General features: G+C 37.8%; 2 protein-coding genes across 2 annotated transcripts; both read right to left on the bottom strand.

Moving 5' to 3' along the window:
* Window positions 1-4,329: 4,329 nt before the first annotated feature.
* On the bottom strand, window positions 4,330-5,725 carry LOC116290251 (serine/threonine-protein kinase mos). Its single transcript, XM_031697257.2, has one exon. The coding sequence runs from the start codon at window positions 5,611-5,613 to the stop codon at window positions 4,501-4,503; it is 1,113 nt and encodes a 370-aa protein (XP_031553117.1). The 5' UTR covers window positions 5,614-5,725; the 3' UTR covers window positions 4,330-4,500.
* A 7,223-nt stretch (window positions 5,726-12,948) lies between these two features.
* On the bottom strand, window positions 12,949-18,017 carry LOC148906822 (uncharacterized). Its single transcript, XM_089037340.1, has 2 exons — window positions 17,777-18,017; window positions 12,949-14,656 (listed from the first exon to the last, which is right to left on the bottom strand). Exon 2 carries the CDS (start codon window positions 14,612-14,614, stop codon window positions 13,394-13,396), a length of 1,221 nt encoding a protein of 406 aa, XP_088893466.1. The 5' UTR covers window positions 14,615-14,656; window positions 17,777-18,017; the 3' UTR covers window positions 12,949-13,393.
* Window positions 18,018-19,210: the final 1,193 nt, after the last annotated feature.

The following is a 19,210-nucleotide window of genomic DNA, read 5'->3' as shown; positions in this document are numbered from 1 at the left end:
TGCATTGTTATGTGTCCACTAGTTACCCATTGTTAGATCTGTGAGTTAGCCATGCCCTGACTTATGATCAACCCAGAGGTTGTTTCAGGGTTAGATCTGTGAGTTAGCCATGCCCTGACTTAGATCAGCCCAGAGGTTGTTTCAGGGTTCAATCTGTGAGTTAGCCATGCCCTGACTTAGACCAGCCCAGAGGTTGTTTTAGGATTTGATCTGTGAGTTACAAGGACGGCGGAACAGCTTTTAAAGTGGGTGGGACTACAGTCCTCTTCTCCCCTTCTTATCCCAACACCCAAAAATTAGACAAAATCAAAATGTAATTCTCACAAAAAGTGGGGGGGCTAAAGCCCCACCAGCCACCCCGTCTCCCCCATCCCTGAGTTATCTATGACCTGACTTAGATCAGCTCAGGTTGTTTCAGAGTGTAGACCCCTTGCATGTGACATCAAAGCACTTCAATCTGGGAATTAAACCTATGCATTTTGTCACCCGGATTGAGCTGCTTTCCAAAGTGCTGCAAAGAGGTCTATTGATAAAATTTGAATGTTCACCATGTAAAGTAGATAAATCATTTCTTTACAATTTCCAGATTCCCAATATGTCTTGATCTTGCATTTTTTAACTTCCTCTTCCATTCAAATCATTGTTATCCCTTTTTTTTCTAAACCTTAAACTACATTCATAATATGCCATTCAAATGCTTTTTAATGTAGAGAGTTTTCATGTGACGTCACAGCGGCCATGTTGGTATACCAAAACAACACATTTTCTATTCTCGGGGAATTGAACTCTATTTTTATGCAAAAAACTGCACAGAAAATTTCTATGTTTGATACATCAATATGGCTGCAGTGGCGGATCCAGGGGGGTCAAAGGGGTCCACGGAACCCCCCTTGAAGATTTGATCTTTTAGGTAATAGAAATATGTCTTATATAAATGTTGCTTAAAAGTATCTACAAAGATAATATTGAACACAAAATGATAGATATTTGCTGTTATGATGTTTAATTTACCTTTAAGTTCTGTTACTAGATAGTAAATTAGGTGATTAGAGCCAATTTTTTTGTCAACTTCAAATAAACAAAAGAGAATTATAAACAGTTTAAGAAACGGAACCCCCTTTGAAAAATCCTGGATCCGCCACTGGGCTGTCTTGTCAAATGAGTGAAGATGCCTCATCATCACCATCCAAACCTAGCCTGCTTCCTGTTCATTAAGTTGGAATGCAAAATTAGTTTTATTTCTAATTTCTTTTCAACACATTTTCTCTCCTAATTAAAACTAATATTATCACTACTAAGCACTCTTTTTAATACAGTGTATAATTTTCACATATTCTTGTCTGTTTCTCATCCTCACTCACAAATTCCACCAAAAATATTTTTATTTTGTTATTCTTAAGAATTTACATTTTTTAGATGCAGAGAAAATGTTTTCCATTGATCTTCAAAGACAGTAATCTTTATAAAAGGTTAGATGTACAGTTACAGTGAAGACACTCGAAAAGTGAATACTTCTAGTGATTTTGTCACTTTTTTAAAATGTATACTGTAAATCATCCCTTTAGCCAATCATTTGGAAATAAGATTTATTTGATTTCTCTTCATATTTAAACTCAGTGCTTCATTTTAGAGGGGTTGAAAAAGTAGGAAGTTAAGGAAATAAAAACCTGGAAAAAAATCAAAGTTTTCATGGTTCAAGCATCCTCAATGTACTGTTTTTGTTTACACTGTGTTTACATTTTTGAGAAAAGTACAAAATACATTAATTCAGCTTTATTGTCTTAACATTTTCTCTAATGCTTCATTAGTTTGACCCAAATGTCATGCAAAGTTGCATGTCCCAATTTTTAAAATTTCTTTTTGTGTGTGTGAGCACTGTGATTTGCAAAACCTTTAATATGTTCACCATTGCTGTCTCACTTCTTTCACTATGTAAAGTCGTGTGCAAAAATTTCATTTTTTAAAGCAGTTGCAGTGCACAGTTTGCATGTACACCAAAACTGTTGTATTTTATGCCACAATAATTATTGATATATGACTCAACTGAGGTCAACAAAGGAATCAACCTGGCCATGTTTTTTTTAAAATAAACTTCATTCATACTTCTTGAAAATTAAAAAAAATAACTTCATGGTTTAAGAAGTCAAAATAATCTTAGTAATTAGAGGAAATTTGTGATCTTTGCGGAGTAAGCTCTTACTAATTTTAGGATCATAACTTTAGCACCAGTCATTACATTTCAAATTTGACCTTAATACAGGATTTACATGACATGAATGTGACTTATGTAAGCACTTTTCAAAGCTCATCTTTCATGACCAATACTTTTACTGTGAGTAAATCTAAAAATATATATATATATATGCAACACTAAAAATTTTATTTATCTATTGATTTATGTGAATTTTCTGGACACATAATCAATACAAGCAATAATTAGATGACCAAATATTTTGAATTTGAGTTATGTAAGCACTTTTCAAAGCTCATCTTTCATGACCAATACTTTTACTGTGAGTAAATTAATCTCTTGTGATAGCTTTTCCATTCATGACATCTTTGATTGATTGTCATATATCTGATCATCTAAAGTAGACCTGGAAATGAAGTGGTTTGGGAAATTCTGGTTTGGATTGGTTAATATATTAATTTTTATCTTAAATTTCAAGTTATGTCCCCTGAGTCTTCTCATGACAATGCTATCTATCAAAAAAAAAATAAGCAAGGGCTGCATATTTCATTTTATTCAATTTACAACATTCTAAATCACACACATGTAATTGTATAATTTGCCATTGTGACGAAGCAGGTTTTGGTGGATGTCAATCAATGCATTTTCATGACATTGCATAGGCACATGTCCTAAAAGCTTTGTATTTTCTGACAATGTTGGGAATCACTTTGATTGGCATCCACCAAAACTCTATTATGTCTTGAAATCTTTTATTACGATTTTAAGCGGGTGATTGGGAAGCGCTTTAATGTTTTTATCTTTTTTTTTATTTTTATTTTGCATTTTTCAAGGATATAAACTACAGAATTCACTTTGCTTTAAACAAAATACTTTAGTCTTCCTAGGAAAACAATCTATTATGATTTTTCCTCTTAGCACTACTAATGCACTTATAGGCACTGGAACCATTTAATAACACATATGCAAGGGAAAAAAAACTAATCCTGATGATTTCTGCACGGCTCTGCCCGATATTACCAATAAGTACAATATTATACTATCAAAATTTACATATAATATTTCTTTTACTTGGTAAATTTTACCTGGAAGGAGATTTCCAGGAAAAACTACAAACGACAGGAAAAGCATTTAGATATGTTTTTTTTTTAATTTTTTCTTCTTTTATGAAAATACAATTACGTTATTTTTGAGACAAAATATCTTTTATTTTGGTGTCTAATCTCACCTTCTTTAGTTTAAGAAATTTATGAAAAAAGATTATAAGGCTTATAATCCACAAATAAATTTTTCTTCTTTGGTTCCTTTGTTACCATACCAAACAAAAACGTGAGATCAAAAAGATTTTTTTTTTGTTGGTTATTTTAAAACTACTTGAGACGAAAAATTTCGGAAATCCAAAAAATCTTCCAATGGGCAGCTATTATATTATTTTAAAAGAGAACGTTTTTATAAGAAATTCATTAAAAGCAAATGGTTTTATATATTTTTCTCACGAATTCGTAAACAATTTCGTCAGCTCCGTTTTTGGAATTTTTTTCTCGTCTTCTTTGCCTTTTTCGGGCAAACGCGCCAATAATGGAACCACAATGTTGTAAACTATCCATGACTCATCGTAAAACTCTCTACTCTCTAGTGCGTGCAAATCAAGCAGTTTGAGTGAAATTTATTAATTTCCACTCGGAGGGGGTCTGCGGAGCGCAAATTAAAATTCCACGCAAGAGGAAAAAATGCATCTTATGAGTGCTAGGAATTCACGGATAAAGCCATCTGGGGGAAAAAGCCGACTTTCAGCGAAACGAGACCTCGGGGGAAGATGTTTTGTTCGATCGATTCAGCGTTAGCATTCAACTGGGTTTCCACAGGGTAGCACTCTAATGGCTTCCGTGTGGAAGATGAGGAAGCCCTTTCAGTGCTGTATGACAATGGTTGTTTTGAGACCACCGCGCTGGGTAAATTAAGCCTCGTTTTTTTGCTAATTTTTCCTGTGATGTTCGCGGTACATCTTTGACACAATGACTGATATTTTGTAATTTATGCAAATACTTCATCACCGTGACAGCGCTCAAAATACACAACACGAAACACACGAACGTCATGCACTTTATACCTCGTATGCAATAAAAAAATACATGCAATTTATCTCCACATTTGTTTTATTTACAACGATAAGAACCTTTCCCAAACAGGGAAAAATACATTCCTTAATTTAAAAAATCCAGTACGCATTCAGTTATGATGCAATGGTCTGTCGACTCGCGGAGTCGAACTTGATCCAAAAATAATCGTGGAATTATCCTCATTCCTTGTTATCTTTTCACGCATGAAACTCTGCTAATGTCCCTGCTTAAAGTTCTAATATATTGTAGTTCTTCCATAGTCTGATTTGCAGAAGGTCTTCTGTCGCGGTCTGCGCTCCAGAGACCTGTCATAAGTTCAACGTACGCGCAGGTTGCTTCATCATGCGTCTCTTCCACCGGTAAATGTGAAAGTGAAGGTCTCATTTGGTTCGCAACGACTCCAAAAATGACTACAAATTGGCTTTCCAGTCCATAAGGCTGCTCTCTGGTCAACATTTGCCAGAGGCAGATCCCTAGCGAGTACATATCCGCCTTAGTACTTGGATCTTCACCTTTTAAAAGTTCCGGGGCACGGTATGCATACGTTCCCGTCAAAGACGATTTTGAGCTGGGGCTTTGTGTAGGACTCGGAGGAAGAGAATCTTGTTCACAATTTCCGGGGTTCACGAGTTGACAACACCCGAAATCTCCAAGTTTGCACGTATCGTACAAATCTACTACGACATTTGCAGGCTTTAAGTCCAGGTGCACTAAGTTTCTTTCGTGAATAACCTGTAGTGCACGTGTAATGTCTCTCGCGAATTTTACCCGTCTTTTACAGCAGAGATTTTCGCGTTCATCAACGATAAGACTCTGCAGGTTTCGTTCTCCAGCGAACTCCATAATGATTAAAACGTCTGTAAGACTCTCAGATTCCACTATTGCAAGGGTTCGCACGATATTGGGATGTCGTAGTTGGAGCACAAGTTTTTCTGATTGTAAACTTTCAAAGATTGCGCGCGGTTTCCTGAACATTCTGTGCATACGTTTCACAGCCACACGATTTCCAAGACAGTTTCCTTCATAAACCGTTCCAAAACCACCGCTGCCAAGTAATCGTCCCGTTTCGATCTTCCCCAAAAATATGTGATTTTTTGGTAAAGACTTCGTGCTTTCAAGCTTTTTTCTTGTTCTACAAAAGCTCCATCCTTTCCAGCCCTTACAGGTATCTTGCGATGAATACAAAGGGAATGAGATCGCGTCTAAACCGGTGCAACTGCTACAGCGTCGAAGTCGTTGCTTCCCAAACATCTTAAGATCTTGAAAATGACCACAGATGTCGATTTTTTGGGATGTCTTCATAATATTCTGCACTTTTAAACTGTTTTTCGAACGTCGGACTTTGAATTCTTATATGATGCTCAAACACATTGCGTTGTCATTGTGTTTTGAAATTCCTGTTTATATGAAGTAATGTTCGATTATATACCAACGGAAATAGAAATGCCATGGCGCGAAGCGTAGGACAACCGATTACCGTCAGCTGATTGGCTGGGCTCGTTGACGCATTGTCTCCTTAGCCAATCAGATTTCAAGAGTACCGGCTGTGGTGTTTGCGTAGATTGGTAAATAAAAATATCAGCTGTCACGTTTCTTCAAGATGTTGTAGAGCGCTATAAACACTCGGTTGAAGCTCGCTAAAATCTTATATTTAGACAAATCGGTAAAATTAGGGGAATCCTTGAAATAGATTTTTGAAATAGATTTTTTCTCCGAATTCTGGCGTTTTTGATGGAATTTCGAGTTGAACGGTCCTCTGGGTTCGGCTAAGCTCGTCGTATCAAGAAAATACAGGAACGTGACGGTCTGCTGACTTGTGTGTGAAAACCTTGAACTCGTGAAAAACTCCAAAAGTGCCACTTGTGACTTTATAAGTATGACATAAAAAGGAATGCTTTCTATAAAGATCTTGCAGTAAAAAGGACTAATTCCCTCAAATTCCCTGTGAAAGTAGTTCTACATTTTCCGTGATTCTTCTAGGCTTTCCATAAATGTGATTTTTTTTAAGAGCTCGTGACCTGCCGATAATTATATTTACTCGTGTCAAGGTTAGAATGCACACATTTTATTGCATGTTTGCATACTCACTTTTTCACTCTTTTTATCTCCTCTTACGTAAATCAAAACCCGTTTACCCTGTTTTCTAACTTTTGCACGATCGCTCTTTGCAAAAATACTGAAATTATTTCATGAGCTCAAATCTGAGGCACGATAATTATCGCAATTTTTCTGTTGGCTTCAAATTCGCATCATAAAAAAGCGTATGGTCAGTTAACACGAAAACTTGCACGAAACTTTATAAGTATTTTTGACGTTTTGAATTTTGACCTAATGCAAAAAAAATCTTTAAACAGAGTACTAACACTAAAAGTGTGCAACATAAATAGTACTCAACACTGAAATTGTGCTAATTCTATTGTTTTCTGTTATGTAATTAGTGCTATTTAGTTCTAAATAGTGCAAAGTATTGCACGCTTTTAATGTTGTACTCTAGCATAAGAAAAGATTATAAAATTAGATTTTAATATAAAAAAATACTACCATATTAAATTTTTTTTTACAAATGTGCTAAATTTAGATAAAGAGTCTCCAGACACATGAACTTTTTTGTAAAAAAATACGAGGCTTTTCAGCTGCAAAATGTAAACTATATGCATATTTTATTGGAAGTTTTCTTTAAAAAACGCAGATATTTTGGATGTTAGGTACCCCCTCCCAGCTAAAAAAGGATCGATCCCTTATGACTTTGTAAAACCTTCTTGTTTCTTACGTAAACACACATACAAAACACGAGTCATGCAAACTTATTTATTTTTCATGATTCTCACGTTTGTTCTTCGTGACTTGAACCAAATTGTTTCGTAGAAAACGTATGACAGGAAACTCTTGCAAGAAATTTTGCCAAAAGATCACAAGACTGCGTTTAAAAAGACGACTTATTCTCAGAAAGTACACAGTCCATGAAATGGGCTCAACGTCCGAAGTTTGAATTCCAGGGTCTGTGGTCCAGCCTTCAGCTCTTAAAAACGCTAAAAAGGTTAATACTTACTTAGGGACGGACATTAAATATTTGAGGGGGGGAGGGGTGCTTAAATCCCCGCAAAATCAAGCTAGCACTTCACCCACGAAAGCAATAGTCGAGCAACTTCTCCTTTCAAAAGAAATCTCGAACAAACATAAAAGAGAAGTTATCTAATGGCTCATCCCTTAGCCTAAATGAGGAAGGAACTCAAAGTTTTGAGGTATAAATTTTAATTCAAAATTTAACTATTTTTGCTTGTTTTAACCATGTATGTTTGTCATTCCGATAATTTTTACGATTCCATCCGTTTATTTCCTTTTAAAAAATTACTGTAGCTGTGAAGTAGCTTAAACTTCTGCTCGTAAAAAAACCCTACATTTCTAGAAAACATGATTTCGTAGGATAATTAAGAGATACGAGGCGATAATGAGATGATTGCATTAGCGATAAGAAGCGTGACATGGTTTGCGTGACACGTCTAATAGTTTGACATGCGTGGCACGACTCGAAACTATATTTATACGTCCTGGTTACCGTTGCGGGGGAAACCCGCTGAAACCATTCGTTCCACTTCAATGGAAACACGTTTCACCGCGCTTACAGTTAGTCTTTGCGAACATGTGGCAACTGGAAAAGACAAGCTCTGCTGAAGCCAAACACTCCACTCCACACTTTCGTTTTTCCGAGATAAATTGAGCCATTTCGCAGCAAATTTACAACGATAATTTGACTCCTGTAAGATTTTCCGCAACGTCATTTTACTTTGACGCAATCAAGGATTTATTTTTCTCTCCATGACGTAAACTTTACGAGCACGTGAAAACTGTAACGAAAAAAATCACTCGTGCCGTCTCGTTGCCCAGGAGACAGTATTGACGAGTGTTGTATTGGTAGATGATTGTATTTTTAATGTAAAGCGGAAATTTCCATTAAAAAGTGGTTTATCTTTACCGGAGGCTTTCAAGTATTGTAATGTTGCGAAAGAAAGTTAAATAAAAACATCTTGAGATAATATTTTTTTACGTGTTCTAGTTATGCCGGGAATCGTCGAGTTTTTGTTTGGGAATTGCAAACGTTTCGTTCGTCACAAAATTCCATTATTCGACGCAGGTAACGAGAAATTAAGGTTAGAAAACGCGAGAAATCGTCCTGATTTTTGTGAAATAATAAGCCATGCGTAATCGTGTAGCAATACAGATACGAAGAGGGTGTTTCTAGAAGCTTCGTTGCTCGTACGCATTTCACTCTTGTTACAAAGCTGTCGTAATGACGACAATCGATGGATGGCATATCGTATGGAAATGGTGAGTCGGTTATGGATTGCACCCACTGTTATCTGGTATGGTAAAAGGTCGTCGTCTTACCAAGATACAGTGGATGGGTAGGAATGGTCTCAACTGTTGTGGATGACATCCACTGTTATCTGGTATGGTAAAAGGTCGTTGTCTTACCAAGATAACAGTGGATGGGTAGGAATAGTCTCTACTGTTATGGATGACATCCACTGTTATCTGGTATGGTAAAAGGTCGTTGCCTTACTAAGATAACAGTGGATGGGTAGGAATGGCATCAACTGTTATGGATGACATACAGTGTTTCTGGTATGGTAAAAGGTCGTTGCCTTACTAAGATAACAGTGGATGGGTAGGAATGGTCTCAACTGTTGTGGATGGTATCTACTGTTATCTGGTATGGTAAAAGGTCGTTGCCTTACCAAGATAACAGTGGATGGGTAGGAATGGTCTCAACTGTTGTGGATGACATCCACTGTTATCTGGTATGGTAAAAGATCGTTGCCTTACCAAGATAACAGTGGATGGGTAGGAATGGTCTCAACTGTTATGGATGACATACACTGTTATTTGGTATGGTAAAAGGTCGTTGCCTTACCAAGATAACAGTGGATGGGTAGGAATGGTCTCAACTGTTATGGATGACATACACTGTTATCTGGTATGGTAAAAGGTCGTTGCCTTACTAAGATAACAGTGGATGGGTAGGAATGGTCTCAACTGTTGTGGATGGTATCTACTGTTATCTGGTATGGTAAAAGGTCGTTGCCTTACCAAGATAACAGTGGATGGGTAGGAATGGCATCAACTGTTATGGATGACATACACTGTTTCTGGTATGGTAAAAGGTCGTTGCCTTACTAAGATAACAGTGGATGGGTAGGAATGGTCTCAACTGTTATGGATGACATACACTGTTATCTGGTATGGTAAAAGGTCGTTGCCTTACTAAGATAACAGTGGATGGGTGGGAATGGTCTCAACTGTTATGGATGGTATACACTGTTATCTGGTATGGTAAAAGATCGTTGCCTTACTAAGATAACAGTGGATGGGTAGGAATGGTCTCAACTGTTATGGATGACATACACTGTTATCTGGTATGGTAAAAGATCGTTGCCTTACCAAGATAACAGTGGATGGGTAGGAATGGTCTCAACTGTTATGGATGGTATCTACTGTTATCTGGTATGGTAAAAGGTCGTTGCCTTACCAAGATAACAGTGGATGGGTAGGAATGGTCTCTACTGTTATGGATGACATCCACTGTTATCTGGTATGGTAAAAGGTCGTTGCCTTACCAAGATAACAGTGGATGGGTGGGAATGGTCTCAACTGTTGTGGATGGTATCTACTGTTATCTGGTATGGTAAAAGGTCGTTGCCTTACCAAGATAGCAGTGGATGGGTGGGAATGGTCTCAACTGTTATGGATGGTATACACTGTTATCTGGTATGGTAAAAGATCGTTACCTTACCAAGATAGCAGTGGATGGATAGGAATGGTCTCAACTGTTGTGGATGGCATCTACTGTTATCTGGTATGGTAAAAAAGGGCGTCACTAACCTTTCAGTATTCACAAACTTAACAATTACATTTTTTACCATTTTTCTCCTGAACATGTCATTTTTTCACATCTGATACCTTCCTTTCGTCAAAATAACTCCACTTAATCTCTTTCTAGACATAATATAAAGTGCCGATCATTTTAGGAGACACCTGTTTAAAAACCAAGTTAAAAGTGATTTTTAATGTAATTTACTTTAAAGATGTACGCTTCATTAGCTTCGCCGCTTGAGAAAAAGCGTGGCGGCCCTAACAGTTAAGTGAAGTTAAGAGTTAAATGTGGGAGTTGTTTATAGATTATATATTTCGTGCTGAATCGCCACTCTCCGTCAAGTCTTATTGCCGCCATGGAACTGATGAAAGTTTTAGTGGAATAAATGACTGTAATGGCTTTACGTCTTGGAGCAATACTACTGCAACTCAACTGAAATCATAGATAAGAATATGTGGACCGCATAGCACTTATGAAATACATGAAGATATAGAAATATAGATAAGTTATAGTGCTTGGGAACGAGGTTATTCCTGGCAAAAGCCCTTGGAATTAAATCCGGAAAAATTAATTTCCGACCTCGCTGAAATCATAGATACGTTAGAGGTGTTTTTAAAAGTCTCACGTTGATTGTTAGGAATTCAAGTGGAAAATAAGTTAGAAAAAAGTGTTATTCAGATATCTTTTTATTCAGTTGCCTTTTATGTCTCCGTTTCCTCACTAATGTACTCCTTTCTTCGTCCTTGCCCTTCGTTAATTTTAAAAGCTTTATCTATTGGGCAAATATATAGGGTTTTTTCCTTTCCTTTTTTCTGCCTTTTTATCGTCCTCTCACTCTTTCTCTCTCTCCCCCTCTCTATCTTCTAATCTGGCTCCTATCTCCTCTCCTTAATCATAAAAGTGTGTCTTCGTTTGCTAATGTAAACCCATCATCTCCGAAGCCGACGCTATAATGTGCTTTTATCTGGGCGATTTTTCTATCACTAGTCTTTCAAATAATTATCCTCATTCATGCTGCCTTTGACATGCAGGTGTTTGCAACTTTTTCCGATCCCTGTTATCATCGAGTTATCGATCGCGAGAAAGGTGCACGTGAGCGCCTTGAATAATATTTTTATTGCTAAAGGCGACTGCCAATTTGGACGACCTTTTTCCAGTGTCCTTTTAAAGCTTATTTTCGTTTCTTTTACAACTTTGCATATTTTATAAAACACGACTTTTTTGAGATTTTCTCTTAGTAATGCATTCGTTTTAACGATTGACGAAAGGATTTGTGTTTTTATAACTTGCTGTGAAGAGCTAGCAGGCTCACATTGCCTTTCAAGTTGCCTGATCATCTGTCAAGTTTAGGTTTTTTTGTAGTGTATGTGTACACACTTGTTTTAATGCACGTTTTTGCGACTCGAGCGCCCACAGTGCAACATTTACGAAACCATTAAACGACTCTGTTTCTCAGGAAGAAGAGTAAAAGTAGTCGTTAAGTCTGTCAGCCTTGTGGCGATAAAACATCACAATCAGGTTAGGTTACGAGCTCGCTGCACGCAAACAGGATAGATAGGGTAAACATTGAAATCTTGGTGAAAGGAACTTGGACGTTCGTGTTGTCACGTACTATTGCCAACGTAAAACACGGACGTGCGAGAAAACATGCATCGATGCGAATCAGCTGGCGGGGATGCGTTGGCACAATTAATATCCGAATGGCTATCAATCTTTTGCGAGACATTGGTCTCAGTTATGACTATCTTCCTACGCAAGGCAGGTAAACAAGCAAACTAAGACCCAGTACTCTGCCGTTGATCCCAGCCAAAAAAAGTCGAGGAGATATGGGATCGCGATGCAAAAGCTAGAGGAATGAAACTTTAAATAACTGGAGCCAAGCTCTAACCAGAGACATTTTAGGACATCTGTTAAAATTTGAGACAAGTACTGTGAAACATAGATTTTTCATTATGAGACTTTTGTGGAAACCCATAAGACAAAGGAAACATATCGCACGATCTCCCGATCAGTTCATTCACACCTTCATTCACCTGTTCTCCCACACAGCCGCTTTCAGTGTCGTCACGCAACGCTTTCTCCCCTGAGTAGCTACTCAGGGGAGAAAGCGTTGCGTGACGACACTGAAAGCGGCGTTGGGGGAAACTAATTCACACCTTGTTCACAGGCTATTCGGAGCATGTAAGCCTTCATTTTAACTCAGCGCAAAAAGCGCATGCGTACTAGAGTCCAGGGGGCAATTTGTAATGGAACGACACAAAAAACGTTTTATCTTCGGACTTCCGTAGGAAGCCCAAGAACAAACAACGAACGTTCAAAGTATCTAGTACTATTCGATGAACATATTTTACTTATAAATAATTTTTACCTTCGTTGTTACAAAACCGTGTAAGAAAGAAATTTACTTTGTTAAATCTGTTGTTTTTTTTCCAGATTTCTCTCGTTCTTTACTAGCGATAACATTGGTGTTCAACTGCACTTTGTCCTTTGATGTGTCAACGTCTTTACTAGTTTTTACATAGTTTACGTACTTTCTCATACGAAAAGAAAAACATTTTCTTCTTTAGCTTTTCAACCTCGAAGATTTTTCGAGACCTTTCTTCATCACCCAGGGGAATTGGCAAGTCCAGAATGGAAGGTGTAATTATCAAATAAATGAATGAATTATTTACATAACGCCCTTCCTCTATAATCAAAAGCTTTTTACATCGAGTTCTGAATATCATATTGCTTTAATTTGCAATTTACAATCACGATCTGAGAGATTTAAGGCAAATATGGTCACTAATCATGAGAGATTTTCAAGATAATTCTGTAAACTATCACTGAGTACAGAGTTTGCCATGAAATGAGTGATGGCTGGGGCGGAATTCTAAAATCTTTGGCCACCATGGAAGAGAGTTACGTAATATTTTGATGACACACCGATCAAACAATTGTTGTCGTTCGCGGGCTTCCTGTGGTGACAAACCACGCGCCCCTCTCCTACACATTTCCAGTCCATTTTCGGCCAAAACCAAGATGGCTGACTAGCTGGGATGTTTTCACTCGATTTACTGTAAATTTGAGATTTAGCAAAAAGTCACCCACCCCGCCACCCCACCGTTTCTGAATCAATGAAAGTTTCCATAGGTTAAAAAGCCCTGTATCTTCAAGTTGCCTATAAACCGGCTTTTCTGTAGAATACTCGTCTCTACGCATCGTAGTTAGTTAACAGCGCTGTTTGTCTTTAAGTTCTTTTTGTAATTCGTTTTCTGAGACACCAGTAATTGATTTACGGCGAGATTTCAACAAAACACTCCCCAACACCCCGTGACCAATGGCACGGAATTTACCCTTCAAACATTCATCACTTATCAGATCTTGGTTTGTTTTGCGCATGGGAATCGAAGGGGACTGGGACTGAGTAAACGCCTGAGGAGTCTGGGGATAAGTCATGATAGTTGGAGCGCTGGCTCGACGTCCTCGCCTTGCGTAAAGCCGCTGCTTTTGGTCAATGTCAATCAAATCCTTTGACAGGAGTCGTTGAGAGGGGCTGCTTTCTTTTCTAGGCACTGCGCATGCTCCATGGCTGATTTTTTCGTCTTGGTTAACGAAATCCTTAGATCTGCACTGACCAAGCTTAGATTCTTCTGAGGACACTGCGCATGACACTGGTCTGATATCTCCGTGAATTTCAACCAAATCCAATCTAATCGATGGCACTACCTTACTCGTTCTTGTCATCCCTTCCTCTTCAATTCCACTTTCAATCCCATTTTCCCTTTCGTTTTCCATCTCCTTTTCTCCCTTGTTGGACTCCTCTTCAAATTCTTCACAACATATCGGGGAGAGCACTGGAAGACTCTGACGTCGGTTCCTCAAGCGACGATACGAAGGGACGAAGAATGACGCACTGGATTGTTGAGTATCTTCCGCGTCTATGCCATCAGTGTCCACTTCTGTATCCAAGGGAGTCAAAGAATGTCTCTCACGAGGGAAGGGGGAGTGAGGTTTTTTATGTTTTCCCCCGGCGTCGCTGCAAGCCACGCGGTCACCCACCTTGATCAGTTCGAGTTTCGATGTATTGTTCTTCAAGACCGAACTTTCCCTCGGAAGTATATCGGGTAGTTTTACAGCTCCGGCGAGTTTGGTGGTGTCTCTTTTTGGAACCTCGAGTATATTCCCCGTCGAAAAGCGTCTCTTACTGTGCATTTGCCTCGTGTACTTATTCGAATCAAACGAACCCTTGTTGATGTTCGGAATATTAAGATTTTCCAAGCCTTGTTGGAACGATAGTCGTGCTCGTTGAATCTGCTGGAGTTCACGCTGTAGTTGCTGTTCGGTCCTAGAGAAGCTCGTGATCTTTCGGTTCAGCAGTTTATCCTCCACTCGGTTTTGAGCTTGCGCGCACATGAGTTTTTTGTCCATTGGAGATGAAGATCGTCTCATGATGGATCACAGGAAGCCCAATTTAGATTAAAGTGAATGGTCCTGTTGAACCAAAACAGTTTTCTATCATGAATATTATATTCTATTTTTAATGGCTATTTAATGCCCCGCCAAGATGGTATCTATTTCTTCCCCTAAAACAGTCCCACAATGCACTTAAATGCTAATTTCACTCAACATCGGAACAGCTAATAGAAATTCGTTTTTTCGAAGTTCAAACTGAAAGACTGATAACGAGCTCGAGTTGTAATGTATTATGGGGCTAAATTTGGCGGCGACGACAACTGATCAAAACGCTCCGGTCCGCCATTGTTTTCTCAGGAGGTCGTCATAAGCCTTTCCTCAAAATACAAAAATAGAATCCAGGTCTTATTTCTGATCAATGGACCCTCCTCAAAATTATCTTGGGTTTGAGGCTTTCATGAATGAAATACAAAAGGAAATTTTTTTCTCGATGGAATTTGTGGGCGGCATTTTTTTTAAATTTTATTTTCATGTTGGCCTCGGATCCTAGATAATTCACGTTGAGAAGGATCCATTTCCAATGATACTTTAATACTAATTATAAAAAGCTATATTTTGAGAAGACTTTTGAATAATAACTGGATTTACTCTATTGTATTCTTTTGTATTTGCCTTGAATGGAATACTTATATTGGTCACATCCTTCGGTTGATTTACTGTCCTCAGTAGTAATTACTTTTTCGATCGAGAGATGCTAGCTTTTTAATAGTCTGGGGAAAGAATTCGGTGTCTTTTTTCTCTTTTTCGAAATTGCTTCCTGGAATTTGGAGATCTTTCGCGGAATGGACGCGGTCCGAGGGAGTCGAAATAGATCAGGTCGAATAACTTCATTGCAAAATATTGTCGAATACGTCTTCTTCGCTCTTATATATTGTACAGTTAGATCCTCTTTTCTCAAACTAACTTCAAGATGAATAAAGTATTTTTTATGTACTAAGGAAAACTCGAGATAAAAAGTGGAGCAAAAATCAGAGAGTTGGACAAGAGGCACTCGAAGCCCACCCAACGGCTTCAGAAATGTCAGTACAACCGACACTAACGCCAGCCTAGTTTTCTTACGTATTTTGCATGCAAAAAAACAACCACTTTAGAAAAGAGCTAATTTTGCCTTCTTTCTAAATGACAAATTCCGAAAAATTATAAAAGGCACATCAGTGCAAAAAGTATCCTGACGCGCGAATGCCATAAGCGTTTCCTTGGTGACGCATTAGGGAGTCAATTAAAAGAAACAGGTCAGCAAAGCCTTGGAAATTCCGGAAGGAACTTCGTAGAAATAAATAAGAACGGAGCTTCGGAAACCAAATGGTGTACAACTATTATAGATTATACAGCTTTTTCAAAAAACCTCGGTAAATCTGAAATGGGCGATGTGAGACTAAACAATTTCTGAGCTTGCATGTAAGACAAGAAAAGTGCATTACTAACTCAAAGTTCATGCTTTACATACCAACCTATAAGTAAACTGCGTCGTTTGGCTTTAAATATAAGCGTGATACTCGGCCGGTCTCAGATTTCAGATCTTCGACGGACAACGTTCTTTGAAATAGGTATTTACACTAGGTCTTGGGTTAATAAGATGAAGCATTAATCATAGAAAACAACGGATCTACAATCCAACTACTTACCGCACACTTGTTAAACGATCTAGCTTCAAAGTTTTTCAGAATCCCGTTTGAATTTCAAAGAGTTTTAAACCAGGTTCACTGTCTTTATATAGGAAGGCTCTGCTTCGAGCCAAGCACCAGGAGTGTTTTGTTCATTTTTTTTTTTTTTTTGTTGTTGTTAGAGAGTTTGCTAAGTGTAAAGTTAATGGATTCTACTGAATGATTGTGATTCTATTATTACAATGATTATTGTTAGCCATAACAATGACTTAAAATAGCGTCGTGGGTTTAACACTTGATTAATTATCGTTAGCACTCCATTAATCGGTTTCTATCTATAGTATTTATTAAGGAGAGATTACTTAACAATTATTCGCCGAAGGCGAAGTGAATATCGGTGAATATTTACCGAGTGGCGAAGTAAATACTCACTATAATCACTGAGCCTGAAGTGAATAATTGTTTTAGTATAATTTTAGACTTCAATATCAGAGAAATGACGAAATGAGGATTTAAAAAAACCTTACTGTATTACTTCAGCTCGAGTTTGCCTAATGGTCGTGGGTCGTGGGTCGTGGGTACAAAGTCGTGGGTCGTGGGTACGAAGTCGTGGGTCGTGGGTACAAAGTCGTGGGTTCCATTTTTTTCCAAATTTCTAAATTTATCATTTCTTCACTATTCTTCTAAAACGAGATCGTGTAGCTTTCTTCCTGTAAATTCGCGAACTCGACTCGAAGTATTAACGTAAAGCTTATAGCTTTTTGTCTCTATTATTAGTTTATAGTTTTTTCTATAGGTTTAAATATCGACTCTACTATGCAAAGTGGTTCTCAGTAAGGTGGTTCTCAAAACTGCGCAAGCTCCCCGCGTTATAACTCAGGGTTTTTCCTTTTTTTGAAAAGGCAAACCAAGCTCTGAACCAGGATTAACCGGTAACGTCTATAAAATCCCCAAACTTTGCTGTCCTCAAAATTAGCTAGTCACGCAAATCTTGACCTCTTGTTTGTCATTGGTAGTTGTTAAAAGCAAATATTTTGAGTTTTGGCTTGATAATAGAAAACGAAAGGAGCATCTTATCAGATATTTCCATAAACTTTACACCAACAATTAGAAGCAAAAATAGACTATGTGAAAAGCGATCGAATTAGAAGTGTGTTGAGAATGATTCGAAATTCAAAAAGGTTTTTGTAGTGTCCACACAGCGTAAGCAATGCAGAGTAAAATATTTCAATCTATGGCATAGCTAGGCTCTTTCCAGTCGCACCCAATACGAAAAGATACTAGATCTCTCGTATACATTAAGACATGAAATTAAAATTTGGTTCCAATAAAACTGAATAAAAGGTTTGAGACTGGTGATGAAGATGAAGATGGAGACACGTGTTGGAATCTCCTAAACCGGCGATTATTCATTCCATGTAGTTGGTGGACATGATTTTTTAAAGAGCTGACTCTGTTCGAATTTCTACTTTCCTTATAATTTAGGTATGGACCCGCAAAATCAAGAATAAAACATCGTTTTGATTATACTTACATCAAATCGGTTCTTTTCTAAGTTACTGAATATAACTTCTTTGACCTTCTTGGTATTTAAGCCCAACTGATACGCTGCCGCTGCATAAAAGCAGTCCCTATTTACCTTGGAGTCGTAGGTAACGGTAAACCCCGCACTTTCGAGTCGTTTACTCAGGATTTCCATACTAACACAGAAAACTACTAAGAAATAGTGAAACAAGCTTTCTCGCAACGACAAAAAACATAGAACGAGGAGAAACGCGATGCCGGAAACGCGAATTTGCTGTCCATCAACTTCACACGTTTGCAGCGGCTTGTCGCTCCAGTTTCTAGGTAACATCTTGATAAAGTCCATTGAAGACTCCTCGTTGAAGCGAGACAAGGTAGAAAACTAGTTGTTGTTGTTTTTTTCTTTTTCTTTTTCTTTTTTTCCGCCAAATTTATGTTTGAACAGCAAGGCCAATATAAATGAAATGTAAGAAAGTGCTAAAAGGTTTTCCAGGCCACCAATTTTGGTGTATTTTTATAACACTGTCACGCAAATCAGACACAGACTACCTTGCACAACCCACAATTACACCGAATTTATAGGAACAAAGCCACACGATTTCGTTTTGGAAGTATAGTGATAAATTTAAATTTATAAATGATAAATTTGGAAAAAAATTGGAACCCACGACTTCGGACCCACGACCCACGACTTTGTACCCACGACCCACGACTTCGTACCCACGACCCACGACTTCGTACCCACGACCCACGACCCACGACCATTAGGCAAACTCCTTCAGATCTGGCTAACTTTGGGAAACCTCATAATTAGCACTCGAGCAGTGATTAATCGTCTCTCCAGAATCACTGGTCGCTCGACCAATCACAGCGCGCGAAACTCTATATTCAAGTCTAAAATTATACTAATTTACGATATTCACCTCCCAACAGAGAGAAATTAGGAATTTGGGGTGAAGGATGTCTCTTGTTAGTCGATATATTCTACAGTTTCAGAAAAAATTTTCTGTTATACCTCTATCAATTGATAAAGGAGCTTCCTTGTTGAAGGGTGTAATCAAATTTAGCTCATGGTGGGGTCAACAAACCTTTGTTATTTTACTCGTTAATCACCATTAGCACTCGTTAAAGTGTATATGACACGAAAAAATTTTAATGTTAAGAATGTGTATTTTATTGGCATTAATAAGAATATCACGGTTAAATTTGTTCCAAAAACGCATTTCTCTCGAAATTCAAAAAATTTTAGCACGAGTTGTGACGTCATTTTGTTTACAAGTCTCCAGATTTAGTTGCAAATACATGAAATATGTTTGAATATAGAATCTTAATTTCAAGTAGTACACTTTTCAGTTTCCCAACATTGGAAGAGTACTACGTAAGCTATCAAATGAAGCTGACTAAAATATGTCTTTTGTTGTTAATTCATATGAATTACAATTTA

Source organism: Actinia tenebrosa, unplaced genomic scaffold, assembly GCF_029948245.1.
Source record: "Actinia tenebrosa isolate PJP-AT-01 unplaced genomic scaffold, QUT_ActTen_1.0 PGA_scaffold5__44_contigs__length_20552954, whole genome shotgun sequence".
NCBI classification, from domain to species: domain Eukaryota; kingdom Metazoa; phylum Cnidaria; class Anthozoa; order Actiniaria; family Actiniidae; genus Actinia; species Actinia tenebrosa.
This window is presented reverse-complemented; position numbering and strand designations above follow the sequence as displayed.

Bases quoted from the DNA above. Each gene is read 5' to 3' on its own strand.
- LOC116290251 (XM_031697257.2), bottom strand. From the start codon at position 5,613: ATGAAGACATCCCAAAAAATCGACATCTGTGGTCATTTTCAAGATCTT.
- LOC148906822 (XM_089037340.1), bottom strand. From the start codon at position 14,614: ATGAGACGATCTTCATCTCCAATGGACAAAAAACTCATGTGCGCGCAA.